The following is a 20,916-nucleotide window of genomic DNA, read 5'->3' as shown; positions in this document are numbered from 1 at the left end:
GGAATTGAACCCAGTACCCTGGTGCTGTGAGGCAGCAGTGCTAACCATTGTGCTACCCTCTCAATATCTTCCCATTTATTGAGTATTCCCTTGCTTTGTTTACCCTCCCCAAATGCATTACCTCACACTTTTCAGGATAGAATTCGATTTGCCACTTTCGTGATAATTTCTGGCCACTTTGCGTGTGCCTTAACTATGACTAAGAGGATGTAACCCAGCAAAATCTACATGCAATTGTTGCCATGGTATTTTAGGGCATTCCTAAGGGTGTCAAGGAGACAATGTAGCATTTTCCTTATTTGTGCACAGGATTGACACTGTCCCATCTTTTTCTTCAATCTGAGCATCCAGATCTGACCATAAAAATAACTGTGCTACTTCCTTCACCTGCAATATACCAGGATTTCCTTCATGTTGCTCAAAAACTCTTGCTCGCAAATTAGGAGAAATAAGCACTCAGATTCCCTACAACAGACACCCACCTTACATAGTCAACTCAAACTTTGACACACATGGTTTCAAATCAGGATGCATATGATGCATTCCAGCTATTGTTCCTTTCCGTATCATCCATCATCCTCCTCTTTACAGGATCATTTCTGATTTGTCACTGCCTGTGACAGCTTCTCAAGTTCAAAGAATTTAGCAAACCTAATTGGTGGCATCATTAGCATGGTACACAGATTGACAATACTTGGCATAAGAATGTGCAGATAAGATCAGTGACCATCTTTGCATTGGCTAACAGATGACAAAGATAAGCCTTTACATAGCCCAAAAATAATTATAGATCAATGATCAGTTAACAGTGTGAAACCACCCAAAGAATAAAGAAACCTTTGCACCAAAAAATCATACTCAATGCTTCTTTTTCTAGTTGAGCAGTTAGATTCAGCATGAGTCATAGTATGCAAAGCAAAAGCTTTGCATAGAATCATAGAACAAAGAAAATTACAGCTCAGGAACAGGCCCTTCGGCCCTACAAGCCTGCACCGACTATGCTGCCCGACTTAACGAAAACACCCTACCCTTCCAGGGACTATATTCCTCTATTCCCATCTTATTCATGTATTTGTTGAGACGCTCCTTAAAACTCACTATCATATCCGCTTCCACTACCTCCCCCGGCAATGAGTTCCAGGCGCCCAGTACTCTGTGTAAAAAATCTGCCTCGTCCATGTCCTTTAAACCTTGCCCCTTAAACCTATGCCCCCTTGCAATTGACTCTTCCACCCTGGGAAAAAGCTTCTGACTATCCATGCCCCTCATAATCTTGTAGACTTCTATCAGGTCTCCCCTCAACCTCCGTTGCTCCAAAAACAAAGAACAGTACAGCACAGGAAACAGGCCCTTCGGCCCTCCAAGCCTGTGCCGCTCCTTGGTCCAACTAGACCAATCGTTTGTATCCCTCCATTCCCAGGCTGCTCATGTGACTATCCAGGTAAGTCTTAAACGATGTCAGCGTGCCTGCCTCCACCACCCTACTTGGCAGCGCATTCCAGGCTCCCACCACCCTCTGTAAAAAACATCCCTCTAATAAAGAACAAACAAAGAACAATACAGCACAGGAACAGGCCCTTCGGCCCTCCAAGCCCGCGCCGCTCCCCGGTCCAGGATTGAATCCAGGATCCCCGCCCAATTTTCCAGCCTATCTACATACCAATATCCTATCCACCGAGCTGTCCCTCACAGCTACGATGCTTTGTTCATTACAACCTATTAACTTACCCCCACCCCCCCATTCCAGACCATGTGATCTCCAGGGAGAGGCAAAAACCCAGAGTGAAAAACCCCAGGGCCAATATGGGGAAAAAAAATCTGGGAAATTCCTCTCCGACCCCCTGAGGCGATCGAAACGAGTCCAGGAGATCACAATGGCCCTGATCGGAAAATGCTTCCCAACCCTAGTCATTTCCACTTCCACGAACACCATATGAATTCCCTGCCCCCGAGACAGGTTCCCAACTATCCGCAGTCTCACTCTGTACTGGCACCAGCAAGATGATCATAGAATGAAGCCTTGAAACGAGAAACCAGGAACAATTAGCCCGCGCCGCTCCCTGGTCCAAACTAGACCACTCTTTTGTATCCCTCCATTCCCACTCCGTTCATATAGCTGTCTAGATAAGTCTTAAACGTTCCCAGTGTGTCCGCCTCCACCACCTTGCCCGGCAACACATTCCAGGCCCCCACGACCCTCTGTGTGAAATATGTCCTTCTGATATCTGTGTTAAACCTCCCCCCCTTCACCTTGAACCTATGACCCCTCGTGAACGTCACCACCGACCCGGGGAAAAGCTTCCCACCGTTCACCCTATCTATGCCTTTCATAATTTTATACACCTCTATTAAGTCTCCCCTCATCCTCCGTCTTTCCAAGGAGAACAACCCCAGTTTCCCCAATCTCTCCTCATAACCAAGCCCCTCCATACCAGGCAACATCCTGGTAAACCTCCTCTGTACTCTCTCCAAAGCCTCCACGTCCTTCTGGTAGTGTGGTGACCAGAACTGGACGCAGTATTCCAAATGCAGCCGAACCAACGTTCTATACATCTGCAACATCAGACCCCAACTTTTATACGCTATGCCCCGTCCTATAAGGCAAGCATGCCATCTGCCTTCTTCACCACCTTCTCCACCTGTGACGTCACCTTCAAAGATCTGTGGACTTGCACACCCAGGTCCCTCTGCGTCTCTACACCCTTTATGGTAGTGTGGTGACCAGAATTGAACACTATATTTCAAGTGCGGCCTGATGTTCTATAAAGCTGCAACATGACTTGCCAATTTTTAAAGTCAATGCCCCGGCCGATGAAGGCAAGCATGCCGTATGCCTTCTGGACTACCTTCTCCACCTGCATTGCCACCTGTGTACCTGTACACTCAGATCCCTTTGCCTATCATAGAATCCCTAGAGCAGAAGGAGGCCCATTGAGTTTGCACCGACAACTATTTACCCTGATAGTCTTCCTGACACTAAGGGGCAATTTAGCATTGCCAAACCACCTAACCCCATATCTTTGGATATTATTGGTCATTCTTCTCCCAAAGACATATGTGAAACTACTGCCCCTACTCCATATGGTGAAGTGCCTCAAGCAAGCAGTGATGGTAGTTTTGGATTAAAAATGATCTGATATTTCAGACTTCTACAAAGCATCTTTGACAGCTGTTTCACACAGTAAATGATGCAATGACTTCAATAATGCAGCTATGTTCAGAACAAATTTGCCATAATTTACTAATGCTAGAAAAGACCTCAATTGTGTCACATTCGTCAGAAGTGGTTCTTCTAAAATAGCTTCCATCTTTCTAGGTGTTTAACGTAGACCTTTTTGATCAATAACATGACTCAAATAATGGACTGACGTTTGGAAAAAGTCACACCTTTCTTGATATGCAGACCATGTGCTTGAAGACTTTTTGCTTCTAAATTATTTAAGCGTTCCTGATCACTGTCATTAGAAAAATACTCCAAAAATAACCAAGGTGAGGGATCAGAGATGTCCATGCTAACTTACTTATTGATTCAGAAGATTTGGGCAGGGTTCTCAATGAGTACTTTGTCTGTCTTTACTAATGAGAGGGATGATGCAGACATTGTAGTTGAAGAGTGTGAAGTATTAGTTAACAATAATCATAGTAACAGAGGAAGCATTGGAAGCACCGGCATCCTGAAGGTGAATGGGACACCAGGGTTGGAACGATTGTAACTACTAATTTTCAGCTCCATCTATGACTTGCCACATGCCCCAGGCCAAAGTTGATCAGAGTAGATTTTCCACTAGGGATCATCAGCGGCACCAACTAAATGACAGCTCTAGCATAGCAACAGAAACCTGCATGGTTTGTACTATTAAAGCAGATTGATACAGCACATGACCATTCAGCCCACCATGCACATGCCTTCTCTTTAATAGCACTCTCCAATGGATCAAACACACTATCCCACACCCCTGCACAGTGTAAGGTTTTCCACTTCAGCATTACATCCCAAATTAAATCTCACCATCAAAAAAAGGTTCCACGTGTCAATAAACATCCTTTGATTATTAATCCTTCTGGAACTTTCTCCTCCTTTGCTGGATCAAAACTTTACATTTTCATATTCTGCTTAATTTATTGGCCACAGTTCCAGTCAGTGACAAACAGAAATAATGAAACGTTTTAAGTTCTACAAATATTTAATTACATAATCACATTTACATATTTCATTTATTGGTTTCTACATTCACGTTATTAGTATTAGTCAAAAAACATTGTAGAACGTACATGGCAAGATCATAAAAGCACCAATCACTGGTTTAGCATCTAGTTTGGAATGGTCTCCCATTCTCACTGAGCCCCCCCCACCCACCACCCTGTGCCTCCTCCGCCTCGTGGAACAATTTACCAGGATTATAGCCACTCAGTTCTTGGATATGTTGCCAATCACAATGTGATGAGAGAGAGAGAGCAGGAGTAACAACTGCCATGTTCAGTCTTATGCTTTGCCCAAGTTTCTGGAGCAGGAGTTTGAAGACCTGAAAACAATTTTGCTCTCTCTTACCCTCCCTCCACACCTGACTCCAAACTCCAGAGTAGTGGTTGTTAAATGAAATGAGACATGGCGAGTTGCTGACCAGGGTGAGCTCAATGTAATCAAGGGAAGATTAGCACCCGAGCCGCTCTGTTGCTTCCCCAGTTGGGAAAGTTACCTACTTTTCCTGAGAATAAAAACTGCAACAGCCCCAAACATTCAAAACACATTTTTAAATTTTGAGTTCATATTTTCAGTAATACACCATGATTTAAGTCTTTACAAGAACGGCCTTTGCTCTTTCACCCAAATGTAGAAATGCAATTAGCACCATCGAAAGAATAATTAGCCTCCACTTAAAGAGTGGGGATGGGAGAGGGTGGAATGTACAGAAAAAGAAACACCTTAAGGCACTGGACATTTATTTCCCCTGCAGTGTTCAGAAAAATCTGCTTAAAAAATTGTACAGGGCCCTTGTTGGGCTGCAAAACTGGGCCCCAGTTTACATTCAGTGACTCAGGGACACTACAATATATACAATCTCAAAAGAGCCCTTACATTGCGCTTCACATCAGTCTCATTTACAATGTAACCGGTCTGGACATTCAAACTGAATTTTAAAGTCAAATTAACCTTGTAACTTTTCCTCAATGTCACCAAAGCATCTGAGCACAGAACAACCCTTTCTCCTCCTGTCTGCTTCACATATCTATTGCTCCGAGATGTTTTCTGACAATGGTTGTTTCAGTTTACCGGTAGCAACTGGAGTACAGTTGACATTTTTTATCTTTTATTTACTGATTGTGCTTTGAACTTTATGGAAGGAGCTGGAGTTACACACGCGTGTGCGAACACATACACATTCACACGCACGCACATACACACACGCGCATGCATTTTGTTTAAGAAAGTGAGTCCGTCACATCATCCATTGAATTTGCAGTATGGCTGTTGCTGGTGTCCACGAGCAGGCCACTTGCTTCACAACCGCCCCTTGTGATCCACGTTCGCTGCTGGACTGCCCTTCTCCATGCCGCCCAGCAACCGGTTGACAAACTGGGAGATTTCATCCTGACCTCGGTAGATGCGCTTCATCCCGCGGGGAAGGCAGCGGCAGGACGTCAGATTCAGGTAGATCAAATTGGGGCTGCTGCTCACCACCACTCTACAGGACAGGGGCAAGGGGCAGGAAAGGAAAAGCAAATGTTATTCCAATGACCAGAAATAGCAAGCAGGAAATCAGAGATTTCCATCGAGAATTAAGATCCACAGGAGAGCATTCAACATCTGGGGGGCCGGGAGGAGAGACCGGTTTAACAGCATTAAATATATAACACAGAAATAAATCATTCTGCTTAATCATCCACAACAGTGCTAATGCTGAGCATGAACCTCCTACCCTCTTCTCTACATCCAACCCTACCAGAACACGCTTTTATACACAAGAACTAAACAGGAGCAAGTTTTCCTATAACCATTCAGTAAGATTATATAATCCCGACAGTACAGAATGAGGTTATTCAGCCCATTCAGCCTGCACCGACAACAGGCCCTATTCCCGTAACCCCACTAATTTACCCCACTAATCTCTCTGACACTAAGGGACAATTTCGCATGACCAATCCACCTAACCCGCACATCTTTGGACTGTGGAGGAAACCTGGGCACCCTGGAAGAAATCCACGCCAACACAGGGAAAACATGCAAACTCCACGCAGACTCAAGGCCAGATTTGAACCCAGGTCCCTGGCGCTGTGAGGCAGCAGTGCTAACCACTGTGCCACCCATCATGGCTGAACACCTACATCAACCCCACTTTCCTGTCCTATCCCTAGTAACCCATTGCAATAAAAGCTAACATGCATTTGCCTTCCTAATTGCTGGTGATATTTGCATGTTAACTTTTTGAGTAAAGGAGCACCCCCCCCACAAACCTCTCTAAACAGCCAGACGAGAGCTGAGAAAAGAGACATGCTTTTGAAGCTTTTTGTCTCATTAGGATTGTTTGCAAGAATACCAGCAGTAACGGGAACAGCAATATATACCTCAGGTGTTGCCATAGAGAATGCAACAGGAAACAGTTCATTGCCAAGCTTTTATTCAAATAGGCAGGTTGACTCTGATTGCCCAAGACAATGTCTTGACCTTTGAACCAGGGAATGGTTGACGCCCTAAGCTTGGTTTAGTTGAAAGACGAGAGTTGTTAATACAGACAACTGGCATCAACAGAACAAATCAAATGGCCGCCTTCTGTGCTGTAATCATTCTTATGATTTTATAATTTCCGTAGTGCAGGACAAGTGCAAAGTTAGCACTGCACTGCGGGAAGTATCATTGAAGTAACTCCAGACTGAATTTTACATGACTAAACTTTGTACTGGCAGGCATGCTGGAGGATCCTAGGTTCATCAGAGGAATACAGGACTTGGGAACAGGAGTAGGCCATTCAATACTTTTAGCCTGCTCTGCACCATTCAATAAGACCAAGCTGATTTAGCTGTGGTTTCAACTCCACTTTCCTGTCTGCTCCTCCATAACCAAGCACTCCCTTGTCTATCAAAAATCTGTCTAATTCAGCCTTCAACAATGATCCAACCTTGCTGGAGAATTCCACAGACAACAGCCCTCGGAGAAAACAATTCTGCTCATCTCTATCTTAAATGGGCGACCTCATATTCTTAAACTACATCTCTTCTCAATATCCACCTACTAACTCCCCTCTGGATCCTAAATGTTTCGGAAGATTACCTTGCATTCTTCTAAACTCCAATGGGTATAGGCCCAACCTGTTCAACCTTTCCTCATAAGATCCAACGCACTGACCATCTGACTTGGAAATGTATCACTGTTCCGTCACGGTCACTGGGTCAAAACCCTGGAATTCACTCCCTAACACAACGCGGTGGGTAGCTAGGGATGATACGGGAAAAAGGTACAAAACTCTGAGGTCACGTACCAAACGACTCAAGAACAGCTTCTTCCCTGCTGCCATGAGACGTTTGAATGTGCCTATCACATATTAAGTTGATCTTTCTCTACACCCTAGCTATGATTGTAACACCTCTCGTTTCCTTCTCTATGTATGGTATGTTTTGTCTATATAGCGCACAAGGAACAATACTTTTCACTGTATCCCAATACATAGAACATAGAACATAGAACATTACAGCGCAGAACAGGCCCTTCGGCCCACGATGTTGCACCGACCAGTTAAAAAAAAACTGTGACCCTCCAACCTAAACCAATTTCTTTTCGTCCATGAACCTATCTACGGATCTCTTAAACGCCCCCAAACTAGGCGCATTTGCTACTGATGCTGGCAGGGCATTCCAATCCCTCACCACCCTCTGGGTAAAGAACCTACCCCTGACATCGGTTCTATAACTACCCCCCCTCAATTTAAAGCCATGCCCCCTCGTGCTGGATTTCTCCATCAGAGGAAAAAGGCTATCACTATCCACCCTATCTAAACCTCTAATCATCTTATATGTTTCAATAAGATCCCCTCTTAGCCGCCGCCTTTCCAGCGAAAACAATCCCAAATCCCTCAGCCTCTCCTCATAGGATCTCCCCTCCATACCAGGCAACATCCTGGTAAACCTCCTCTGCACCCTCTCCAAAGCCTCCACATCCTTCCTGTAATGTGGGGACCAGAACTGCACACAGTACTCCAAGTGCGGCCGCACCAGAGTTGTGTACAGTTGCAACATAACGCTACGACTCCTAAATTCAATCCCCCTACCAATAAACGCCAAGACACCATATGCCTTCTTAACAACCTTATCTACTTGATTCCCAACTTTCAGGGATCTATGCACACATACACCTAGATCCCTCTGCTCCTCCACACTATTCAAAGTCCTCCCGTTAGCCCTATACTCAACACATCTGTTATTCCTACCAAAGTGAATTACCTCACACTTCTCCGCATTAAACTCCATCCGCCACCTCTCGGCCCAACTTTGCAACCTGTCTAAGTCTTCCTGCAAACTACGACACCCTTCCTCACTGTCTACCACACCACCGACTTTGGTGTCATCAGCAAATTTGCTAATCCACCCAACTATACCCTCATCCAGATCATTAATAAATATTACAAACAGCAGTGGCCCCAAAACAGATCCCTGAGGTACACCACTTGTAACCGCACTCCATGATGAATATTTACTATCAACCACCACCCTCTGTTTCCTATCCGCTAGCCAATTCCTGATCCAATTTCCTAGATCACCCCCAATCCCATACATCTGCATTTTCTGCAGAAGCCTACCATGGTGAACCTTATCAAACGCCTTACTAAAATCCATATATACCACGTCCACTGCCTTGCCCCCATCCACCTCCTTGGTCACTTTCTCAAAAAACTCAATAAGGTTAGTAAGGCACGACCTACCTGCCACAAAACCATGCTGACTATCACCTATCAATTCATTACTCTCCAAATAACTATAAATCCTATCCCTTATAATTTTTTCCAACATCTTGCCGACAACAGAAGTGAGACTCACCGGTCTATAATTCCCGGGGAAGTCTCTGTTCCCCTTCTTAAACAATGGGACAACATTCGCTAACCTCCAATCTTCTGGTACTATACCAGAGGCCAACGACGACCTGAAGATCAGAGCCAGAGGCTCTGCAATCACTTCTCTTGCCTCCCAGAGAATCCTTGGATAAATCCCATCCGGACCAGGGGATTTATCTATTTTCAGACCCTCCAGAATATCCTGCACATCCTCCTTATCAACTGTAATACTGTCTATTCTACTCCCTTGCAACCCAGTGTCCTCCTCAGCTATATTCATGTCCCCTTGCGTGAACACCGAAGAGAAATATTGGTTCAATGCTTCACCAATCTCCTCCGGTTCCACACATAACTTCCCTCTGCCATCTATAACTGGCCCTAAACTTGCCCTAACCAACCTTCTGTTCTTGACATACCTATAGAACGCCTTAGGATTCTCTTTAACCCTATCCGCCAAAGTCTTCTCATGTCCCCTTTTAGCCCTTCTAAGCTCGCTCTTCAACTCCCTCTTAGCCAATCTAAAGCTTTCTAGTGCACTACCCGAGTGCTCACGTCTCATCCGAACATAAGCCTCCTTTTTCTTTTTAACCAACAAAGAAACTTTTTTGGTGCACCACGGTTCCCTAGCCCTACCAATTCCTCCTTGCCTGACAGGGACATACCTATCACAGACTCGCAGTACATGTGACAATAATAAATTAAAAAGCAAAAGGGTAGGTCCAATCAGGGACAAAGGAGGGAATTTATGTATGGAGATGGAGGAAGTAGGTGAGATTCTTAACGAATACTTTGCATCGGTATTGACAAGGAGAAGGACATGGTGGATGGTGAGTCTAGAGAGGGATATGTTGATATTCTAGGGCATGTCGATATAAAAAGGGTGTTGGGTGTTTTGAAAAGCATTAAGGTAGACAAGTCCCCAGGACCTGATGGGATATATCCCAAAATACTGAGGGAGGCAAGGGAGGAAATTGCTGGGGCCTTGTATGGATGGATCCTCTTTAGTCACAGGAGAGGTCCCAGAGAACTGGAGAATAGCCAATATTGTTCCTTTGTTCAAAAAGGGCAACAGGGATAATCCTGGAAATTACAGGCCGGTGAGCCTTACATCAGCGGTAAGGAAATTATTGGAGGGGATTCTTAGTGTAGACAGAGAAAGAACGACTATAACAATGATTGTAACAACAATAATGGCAATATTGGCTTTAAGGAGCAATGGTGTAACAGAACTAAACATGCTGGGATTTTTGGTCAAGAGGCAAATAAAAACAGATGCAATCTGCAGAGTTACTGTGAGCCATGACCTGGTCTGGGTGCTATGATTTGAAGCTTCCTGTGTTGACCAAATATGGGGAGCTGTTTAGCTGGAGTTAGACACTATGGCACCGAGGTTTATAGGTTAACCCATTAAGGCTGTGTGTCCTACATGCAGGCTTGGGGGAGCGTTATGGAGTCGTTTTCAAGTAATTCCATTGGCTGTTCGAGCAATGTGATTGGTTTCCGGTTAGATCATTGGCTGGATGCCACCGAACCTTCTGGAAAGTTGCAACCATTTGTGGATAAGAGGAGATGTTTCAGTCCTTTGGCTCCAACAATAATTTTAGAGATCAACCGTCGCAAGAAATGCCCTGAAGAACATCTTCAGAGAAGAGCACGAGGATAGATACTACATTGAAAGCGACCCTGTCCATTTAAACCGGGTAGTATCTATTTTCAGTTAAAGTTCAGCTAAAGAGTTGTGTTGCAACGGTTGTAAATTTGAGTTTGGTACCTAAAGTGTTAAAGGAAGATTGTTAAGAGAATTAAGAGTCCACTACTGTCCTTGTTGTCACATGAAACTGGAATGCTTGGAAAGAGTTTGAATCAGTGGCCGAATAATATTAGAGACAGGATTTACTCACATTTGGAAAAGTATGAACTTATTAGTGATAGGCGGCATGGCTTTGCGCGGGGGAGGTCATGTCTCACAAACTTGATTGAGTTTTTTGAGGAAGTGACAGATAATTAATGAGGGCAGGGTGGTGGATGTTGTTTACATGGACTTCAGCAAAGCCTTTGACATGGTCCCTCATGGGATCCGCGGTGAGCTGGTAAGATGGATACAGAGCTGGCTTGATCAAAGCGATTGAAGGGTGTTTTTCTGACTGGAGATCTGTGACCAGTGGTGTTCCGCAGGGATTAGTGCTGGGATCAGTGCTGGGATCCCTGTTGTTATATATGAATGATTTGGAGAATTATTTTGTAAGTTTGCAGATGAGACAAAGATTGGGGGAGTTGCGGCTAGCAAGGATTGCAAGATATAAATAGACTAGAGAAATGGCAGATAGAATTTAATCCAGACAAATGCGAGGTGATACATTTTGAAAGGTCTAATGCAGGAGGGAAGTATACAGTAAATGGCAGTGCCCTTAGAAGTATTAACATACAGAGGGATCTGGGCGTACATAGATCCACAGTTCCCTGAAAGTGGCAACACAAGTGGGATAAGGTGGTCAAGAAGGCATATGGCATTCTTGCCTTCATCGGTCGGGGCATATGTTATAATGTAACCAATGATAACATTGGAATCTGTTATAATTTAAATCAATGGGAAGATGCTGACCAGCTGACCCAGTAGATAATGTAACCAACGGCAAAATGATGTGGTCAGCTGACCAAGTACAAATAGAAAGCAGATGGGAACTTGTGTGGCCCAAGGGGTGGTGTAATTAAGTTTCTTTATTAAACCTTTCTTTGATCTACTTTGTGAAGTTAGTTCTTTAATTGCTTGCAACTGAAGTATCCTTACTGTCAGATGATAAATAAAGTATAAAAATTGGCAAGTCATGTTGCCGGTATATAGAACTTTAGTTAGGCCACATTTGGAATATTGCGTACAGTTCTGGTCACCATACAACCAGAAGGATGTGGAGGCTTTGGAGGGTACAGGAAAGATTTACCATAGCGACGTTTAAGAGGCATCTTGACAGATACATGAATAGAGGGATACGGATCTCGTAGAAGCAAAAGGTCTTTAGTTTGGAATGGTATGATGTGGCGGCGCAGGCTTGTAGACTGAAGGGCCTGTTCCTGTGCTGTTCTGTTCTTTGTTCAGAGTTCTGCAATCTCTCCCTATTTAGATAATCTGCTTTAATTTTCTTCCTACCAAAGTAGGCAAGTTCACATATTCCCATATTACACACCACCCGCCAATGTTTTTGCCCACTCACTTCGCCTCTCATGCCTTTGTAGACTCCATCGCCTCTTGACAACTTACTTTCATATCATCAGCAAACTTAGCTCCCATACATACAGTCCCTTCATCCAAGTTAATGATCCAGATTGTAAACAGTTGGGTGCTAGAGAAATGCAAGTGCTTTCTTTCGTTATTTGAAATGAGATTGGCAACCAGATCCAGATCCTAGTGGTCACAGGCACAAAAGAATGAAATTGGAAGCAATTGATAATTTTATTCCAAGAAGCTATGCACTAGCTGCTGTGAGAAACCAGAAAATGTTGCACAGGGGCAGGTACGATGATATTTGGCTGGGCTAAAGGTACATTGTTTAGTCAGAGTAGTGGAATATTCAGAAGTTCAGAAAGACAAAACAGAAAACATCACATTTCTAGTGGACCAGTGGCAACAATCTTTCACTATTTCCTAATTTTGAAAACTTCTGAATTTCTTTCTCCCTTCGACTTCCTCTGTTACAGTTTTACCAAATCCCTTTTATACCAACAAACTCCCTCTATCTACACCAGCCAAACCAAGCTTGATGTGAGGCCACTGAGTAAAGGCAAGTACATATTTTGGTTGTTCGAGTGTTAATCTAGATGAAGTCCTGCTGCCAGTTTGAGAATACCATGCCTCTGCCTTCCCAACCCTCTTGCCCATTTCAAATCTGTCCCAGACCAGGACAGGGTTTAATCCCAGGCCAGCTAACATTTGGGGCCAACTGAATTTTGTAGGGTCTTGAATGGCGAGCTGCATTAGGGGCCCCAACTGCTGTCCGCAGCTCACTGGTTTTATTCCTGAAGCCCAAATTTCGGCTCAAATTTGGGCCAATGGTCCTGGGGCATGTATTCTGGACATGCCACCACAGCTTTCTGATGCTAAACTCATCTCTCCCTCTATACTCCTAATAAAGATCTTAATGATACTGCTCAGTATCTCGGGGAGAAGGGAAAGGAGAACAAAACCATCACCTGAACACACATGGGATTCCATGCAAACATTTAAGTTGCTCATACGGGAATTGCATTGACCAGATAGTATAGCATTAGTGAGCAGGTGACAGAGAATATCTTATATAAAATCCAAGTACAATGCAATTGATCTCCAAATCCTAGAGCTGCCACCTGGCTAAAAAAGTTCATTAGTTTCACCCCCCTGTTCAAGTCTCTATTCAATTCCTTTTTAATGTGCTGAATGGTCTTTTCTCACTTCAAATCTTCTTACAATTTCTAAGGTGAAACCACACAGAGTAGCACATCATGAATACCTGATAGCATCTAGTGACACCTTTGTCCCAGCCAGATTCAAAGAGCGCAGTAGATGGTTCCCCTCAGTCCCTGCTAGGATTTCCATGGCCAGCTCAAGGTCCTTCTCATTGTAGCACTGCCCAGTGAGATCCAGTTCTTGCAAAGAATGCCTCCATTTCAATGCCATCTGTTCTGAGCCATGTTTAGCCAACAGTAGGGTGGTGGTGCTACAGTAAAGTCCCAGGAACAGCCGCGCCAGGTCTGAAACAAGCAGAAAGTTTCATAAGAAAGCAATTTAGTCCTTTAGTCTGTGGCATCTCAACAGGAGAGGGTGTAGGTGATAGAAAATATCGGCTACAATCTCAAGTGAGGAACTAGCTTGAATTTGACACTCAGGAACTCTGTAACACAGTGCACACACACCACAACCCCCCCTCCCCTGTTTTGGAGGAAAACGTAACTGGTTTGATTAGTAAGTTTGCAGACGACACAAAGGTTGGTGGATTTGCGGATAGCGATGAGGACCATCAGAGGATACAGCAGGATATAGATCAGTTGGAGGCTTGGGCTGAGAAGTGGCAGATGGACTTTAATGCCGACAAGTGTGAGGTAGTGCATTTTGGAAGGTCTAATACAGCTAGGAAATACACAGTAAATGGCAGAACACTTTAGAGTATTGATAGGCAGAGGGATCTGGGTGTACAGGTACACAGGTCACTGGAAGTGGCAATGCAGGTGGAGAAGGTCGTCAAAAAGGCATACGGCATGTTTGCCTTCATCGGCCGGGGCACTGAGTTTAAAAATTGGCAAGTCATGTTGCAGCTTTATAGAACCTTAGTTAGGCAGCACTTGAAATATAGTGTTCAATTCTGGTCGCCACACTACCAGAAGGATGTGGAGGCTTTGGAGAGGGTGCAGAAAAGATTTACCAGGATGTTGCCTGGTATGGTGGGCATTAGCTATGAGGAGAGGCTAGAAAAACTTGGTTTGTTCTCACTGGAACGACGGAGGTTGAGGGGCGACCTGATAGAAGTCTACAAGATTGAGAGGCATGGACAGAGTGGATAGTCAGAAGCTTTTTCCCAGGGTGGAAGAGTCAATTACTAGGGGGCGTAGGTTTAAGGTGCAAGGGGCAAGGTTTAAAGGAGATGTACGAGGTAAGGTTTTTTTACACAGTGGATGCCTGGAACTTGCTGCCAGGGGAGGTAGTGGAAGCAGATACGATAGTGACTTTCAAGTGGCGTCTTGACAAGTACATGAATAGGATGAGAATAGAGGGATATGGTCCCCGGAAGGGTAGGGGGTTTTAGTTCAGTCGGGCAGCATGGTCGGTGCAGGCTTGGAGGGCCGAAGGGCCTGTTCCTGTGCTGTAATTTTCTTTGTATATACATCCGAACATCAGAGGCAGGAGTCGGCCATTCAGCCATTCAAGTCTGCTCCACCATTCAAATAGATTTGGCTGATCAGACTGTAACTTCAACTTCACATTTCCACCTACCCCGACAACCTTTCATCACTGTGCTTATCAAGAATCTGTCAACCACTGCCTTAAAAATCTTCAAAGACTTTGCATCCAAAAACTCTCAACCCTCGTAAGAAAAATGTTTTTTTCATCTGTCTTAAATGGGCAACTCCTTAAACAGGAACCCCCTAGTTCTATATTCTCTGGCAAGAGGAAACATCCTCTCCGCATCCACCTTGTCAATACCCCTCAGGATCTTGTAAGTTTCAATCAAGTGACCCCTCACTCTTCTAAACTCTCTAGTTAAGAAAGCTCACCGACACCTATACTTTCTCAGGAGGCTAAGGAAATTCGGCATCTCCACTTTGACTCTCACCAATGTCTACAGATGCACCATAGAAAGCATTCTTTCTGGTTGTATCACAGCTTGGTATGCCTCCTGCTCTGCCCAAGACCGCAAGAAACTACAAAGGGTTGTGAGTGCAGCCCAGTCCATCACGCAAACCAGCCTCCCATCCACTGACTCTGTCTACACTTCCCGCTGCCTCAGAAAAGCAGCCGGGATAATCAAAGACCCCACACACCCCGGACATGCTCTGTTCCACCTTCCCTCAGGAAAAAGATTCAAAAGTCTGAGGTCACATACCAACCGACACAAGAACAGCTTCTTCCCTGGTGCCATCAGACTTTTGAATGGACCTACCACATATTAAGCTGATTTTTCTCTACACCCTAGCTATGACTATAACACTATATTCTGCACCCTCACCTTTCCTTCTCCCCTATGTATTGTACGAACGGTGTTTTGTCTGTATAGCATGCAAGAAACAATAATAACATTGTATTCCAATAATGTGACAATAATAAATTAAATCATGTATATAAGCCCAGCCTATCAGCCTTTCCTGATAAAGTAACATATCCATTCCAAGTATTAGTCGAGTAAACCTCCTATGAACTGCTTCCAACCATTTATGTCCTTCCTTAAATAAGGAGACTAAAACTGTACACCAATGCCGTGTGATTGAAGCATTACCTTGTTACTTTTGTGTTCAATTGCCCTTGCAATAAGCAATAACATTCTATTAGCTTTCCTAATTACTTGCTATATTTGAATGCTAAGCTTTTATGATTCATGTACTAGGACACCCAGATCCCTCTATACCGCAGGGATCTGAAATCTCTCTTCCATTTAAATAATATGCTTCTTTCCTATTCAAAGAACAAAAGAACAATACAGCACAGGAACAGGCCCTTCGGCCCTCCAAGCCCACGCCGCTCCCCGGTCCAGGATTGATTCCTGAATCCATTCTTCCTGCCATATCTTACCTGTAGAAACCGAGAACCCTGGGACATAGACAGTCATGTCCTGGGGATTTGACAGCTGTTAGTTTCTCTAATACTGTCACCAGCAGAGAAAAATCAGGTTCCGTACATTTATTAGCCCCTTGGTCATCCTTAATTTCTGGTGTGTAATTAATGTCTTCCAGTGTTCAAGCTGAAGATGGATCAATCATTCAGACTATGATCAATTCCATGCATCTTTTCTTGTTGGAGGAGGATGGACCTCACTGCAACTTGCATTGAGCTATCAGTAGGGATCAGTGTCATGGAATGGTGAGAAATAAGTTATTCCTGGACTAAATGCAAGGATGTGACCAGACTACAATGAGAAGAATGCACCTGCTGTTGCAGCTCCTCCAACACTTATCTGACGGGATAACTCACCCTAAACCAAATAAAGAAAGCAACTTCCTACAATAGCTGGACAACCTCATGGACAAGTTGGACTGCAATGCTTCAAGACAAAAGCCCACAATCATCTCCTTAAGGCAACTAGCAAAAGTCAACAAATGCAACACCTGCCCTTATGGTTGATGGGCCAGTGTAAAGGGAGCTTTAGTCTGTATCTGACCCTAAGCTGTACCTGTCCTGGGAGTGTTGCTTGGGATAGTGTACTAGAAGCTTTACTCTGTATCTAACCTGTGATGATTCGTCCTGCAACTTAGACATCCTTTATCTGATCTGGGATGCTTGGGGAAAACAACGAGCTACCTCATTGCAGCAGTACACCTGTAATATTAACTAAGAATAAATCAAAATGCCCCGGTCATAACAAATATCAGGACAGAGGGGTCATGAAGTGGTTCCAAAGACATGTCCTTACCTTGACAGGGCAAAAGCTGTAATCCTGCTGATGTGATCCGATAGCAACCTCTCAGGTCTAATGTCCGTAACCTGGACGACAAGTGCAACAACTTTACTAGAACTTCATCCGTGACTAGCGAGAACGATGACGTGGCCAAGCACAACTCCTCCAGCTCCGTGAAGCCAACCTCCGGTGAAACTATCATCGTGCAAGCCTTTGGGAACCAGGTCAAGTTCAGCAGCCTCAGCACCTGCACAAGAAATGGGTGGAATCACTCAGTGCCTGGGACACTCAGTGATAATTGATGAAGTCTAAACTGTGAATGAGTGTCTCTGAGCAGACAGAAGAAGAATATAAGATTGGAATGTGGACATTGGCCAGCTAACTCAAGGCCAATGCTAACAGGCAGTACGGAGGATCTGGCATGGAAGACAAAGCTCAATTCACTACTTGCTCATCTTTCATTGCTAAGACAATATTTGACAGCACCCCAGCCTCAAAGGGCCTTTGATGGGACTCAGAGGGAAACAATGATGATCATTCAAGAAACCACGGCAGCAACAGAATGGGATATTTTTCCTCAATGGAGGGGGCAAATGTTAAATCTGGACACCACTGGAGTGGACAGTTCAATGGGTGGCGAAACCAGTGTAAATACCTCAATGTTGCTCAGCAAAGACAAGGGTGATGGGCGAGAGGAATTTGGCACAGGAGAGCATCTGGTTAACGTCTTGGATGAGCTAATGTTTGCAGAGGGTGGTGGCAGATCAGACACTGGCTACTCAAGTCTAGGCATGGATGAGGATTTCAGTGGCAGATAGGCCAAGATGTGGATGGATGACATTATGAAAGATAGAAGTGAGCTGTGCTGGACAGAATATGAAGTGGGAAACTCGGTAACGGCTGAAAATTGCTTACAAAGAACAAAGAACAGTACAGCACAGGAAACAGGCCCTTCGGCCCTCCAAGCCTGTGCCGCTCCTTGGTCCAACTAGACCAATCGTTTGTATCTCTCTATTCCCAGGCTGCTCATGTGACTATCCAGGTAAGTCTTAAACGATGTCAGCGTGCCTCCCTCCACCACCCTACTTGGCAGCGCATTCCAGGCCCCCACCACCCTCTGTGTAAAAAACGTCCTTCTGATGTCTGAGTTATACTTCGCCCCTCTCAGCTTGAGCCCGTGACCCCTCGTGATCGTCACCTCCGACCTGGGAAAAAGCTTCCCACTGTTCACCCTATCTATACCCTTCATAATCTTGTATACCTCTATTAGATCTCCCCTCATTCTCCGTCTTTCCAAGGAGAACAACCCCAGTCTACCCAATCTCTCCTCATAGCTAAGACCCTCCATACCAGGCAACATCCTGGTAAACCTTCTCTGCACTCTCTCCAATGCCTCCACGTCCTTCTGGTAGTGCGGCGACCAGAACTGGACGCAGTACTCCAAATGTGGCCTAACCAGCGTTCTATACAGCTGCATCATCAGACTCCAGCTTTTATACTCTATACCCCGTCCTATAAAGGCAAGCATACCATATGCCTTCTTCACCACCTTCTCCACCTGTGTTGTCACCTTCAAGGATTTGTGGACTTGCACACCTAGGTCCCTCTGTGTTTCTATACTCCTGATGACTCTGCCATTTATTGTATAACTCCTCCCTACATTATTTCTTCCAAAATGCATCACTTCGCATTTATTCCATCTGCCACCTCTCCGCCCAATTTTCCAGCCTATCTATATCCTGCTGTATTGCCCGACAATGCTCTTCGCTATCCGCAATTCCAGCCATCTTCGTGTCATCCGCAAACTTGCTGATTACACCAGTTACACCTTCTTCCAAATCATTTATATATATCACAAATAGCAGAGGTCCTAGTACAGAGCCCTGCGGAACACCACTGGTCACAGACCTCCAGCCGGAAAAAGACCCTTCGACCACTACCCTCTGTCTCCTATGGCCAAGCCAGTTCTCCACCCATCTAGCCACTTCTCCTTGTATCCCATGAGCCTTAACCTTCTTAACCAACCTGCCATGTGGGACTTTGTCAAATGCCTTACTGAAATCCATATAGACGACATCCACGGCCCTTCCTTCATCAACCGTTTTTGTCACTTCCTCAAAAAACTCCACCAAATTTGTAAGGCACGACCTCCCTCTCACAAAATCATGCTGTCTGTCACTAATGAGATTGTTCCGTTCTAAATGCACATACATCCTGTCTCTAAGAATCCTCTCCAACAACTTCCCCACCACGGACGTCAAGCTCACCGGCCTATAATTTCCTGGGTTATCCCTGCTACCCTTCTTAAACAACGGGACCACATTCGCTATCCTCCAATCCTCAGGGACCTCACCCGTGTCCAAAGAAGCGACAAAGATTTCCGTCAGAGGCCCAGCAATTTCACCTCTCGTCTCCCTGAGCAGTCGAGGATAGATGCCATCAGGCCCTGGGGCTTTGTCAGTTTTAATGTTCCCTAAAAAACCTAACACTTCCTCTCTTGTAATGGAGATTTTCTCTAACGGGTCAACACCTCCCTCCGAGACACTCCCGGTTAACACGCCCCTCTCCTTCGTGAATACCGATGCAAAGTATTCATTTAGGATCTCCCCTATTCCCTTGGGTTCTAAGCATAATTCCCCTCCTTTGTCCCTGAGGTCCGATTTTCTCCCTGACAACTCTTTTGTTCCTAACGTATGAATAGAATGCCTTAGGATTCTCCTTAATCCTGCCTGCCAACAACATCTCGTGACCTCTTTTTGCCCTTCTAACTCCCCGTTTGAGATCTTTCCTACTCTCTCTGTATTCCTCCAGAGCTCCATCTGTTTTCAGTTGCCTGGACTTAACGTACACCTCCCTTTTCATTTTAATCAGATCCTCAATTTCCCTGGTTATCCACGGCTCTCGAATCCTATCTTTCCTATCTTTCCTTTTTACAGGCACATGCCTATCCTGCAGCCTTATCAATAGTTCCTTAAAAGACTCCCACATGCCAGACGCTGTGTGGAAAAGTTACGGTTGTAACATGTGTGGCCATGGAGAAAGTTGCACCCAATTGTGAGAATGAAGTTTGCAGCATCGAGTTGGAGACTTTATGTCAGGAATGGTGCCATAGTGCTTATGTCAGTGGACTGAAAATCAAGAACTCTGGACTATTTCTCATGAAACAGGCATCAAAATCCCACCATGGCAGTTGGCTTTCTTAAGTTCAATTAAATAAATCAATCTGGAATTAAAGCTACGAATTTGATTGAGTTTTTTGAAGGGGTAACCAAGAAGGTAGACAAGGGCAGTGCAGTCGACGTTGTCTACATGGACTTTAGCAAGGCCTTTGCCAGGGTACTGCATAGGGTTAAATCTCACAGGATCCAGGGTGAGGTAGCCAATCGGATATAACATTGGCTTGACAACAGAAGACAGAGGGTGGTTGTAGAGGGCTGTTTTTCAAACTGGAGGCCTGCGACCAGCGGTGTGCCTCAGGGATCAGTGCTGGGTCCACTGTTATTTGTCATTTCTATTAATGATTTAGATGAGAATTTAAGAGGCATGGTTAGTGAGTTTGCAGGTGACACCAAGATTGGTGGCATAGTGGACAGTGAAGAACGTTATCTAGGATTGCAACGGAATCTTGATCAATTGGGCCAGTGGGCTGACGAGTGGCAGCTGGAGTTTAATTTAGATAAATGTGAGGTGATGCATTTTGGTAGATCGAACCATGGCAGGACTTACTCAGTTAATGGTAGAGCGTTGGGGAGAGTTATAGAACAAAGAGATCTAGGGGTACAGGTTCATAGCTCCTTGAA

The 20,916-nt window shown here is 44.7% G+C and overlaps 1 protein-coding gene across 1 annotated transcript in view; it reads right to left on the bottom strand.

The window, feature by feature from the left end:
- Window positions 1-4,169: 4,169 nt before the first annotated feature.
- fbxl6 (F-box and leucine-rich repeat protein 6) overlaps window positions 4,170-20,916 on the bottom strand; it is a 57,357-nt gene continuing 40,610 nt past the window's right edge. Inside the window, exons 8-10 of the mRNA XM_078230545.1 lie at window positions 17,132-17,363; window positions 13,523-13,763; window positions 4,170-5,684 (exon numbers count right to left, since the gene is read on the bottom strand). Coding sequence (XP_078086671.1) covers window positions 5,501-5,684; window positions 13,523-13,763; window positions 17,132-17,363 — 657 coding nt within the window. The 3' untranslated portion in view covers window positions 4,170-5,500. The remainder of the gene's footprint in view (window positions 5,685-13,522; window positions 13,764-17,131; window positions 17,364-20,916) is intronic.

Source organism: Mustelus asterias, chromosome 2 (genome assembly GCF_964213995.1).
Source record: "Mustelus asterias chromosome 2, sMusAst1.hap1.1, whole genome shotgun sequence".
In the NCBI taxonomy this organism is placed as follows: Eukaryota; Metazoa; Chordata; class Chondrichthyes; order Carcharhiniformes; family Triakidae; genus Mustelus; species Mustelus asterias.
This window is presented reverse-complemented; position numbering and strand designations above follow the sequence as displayed.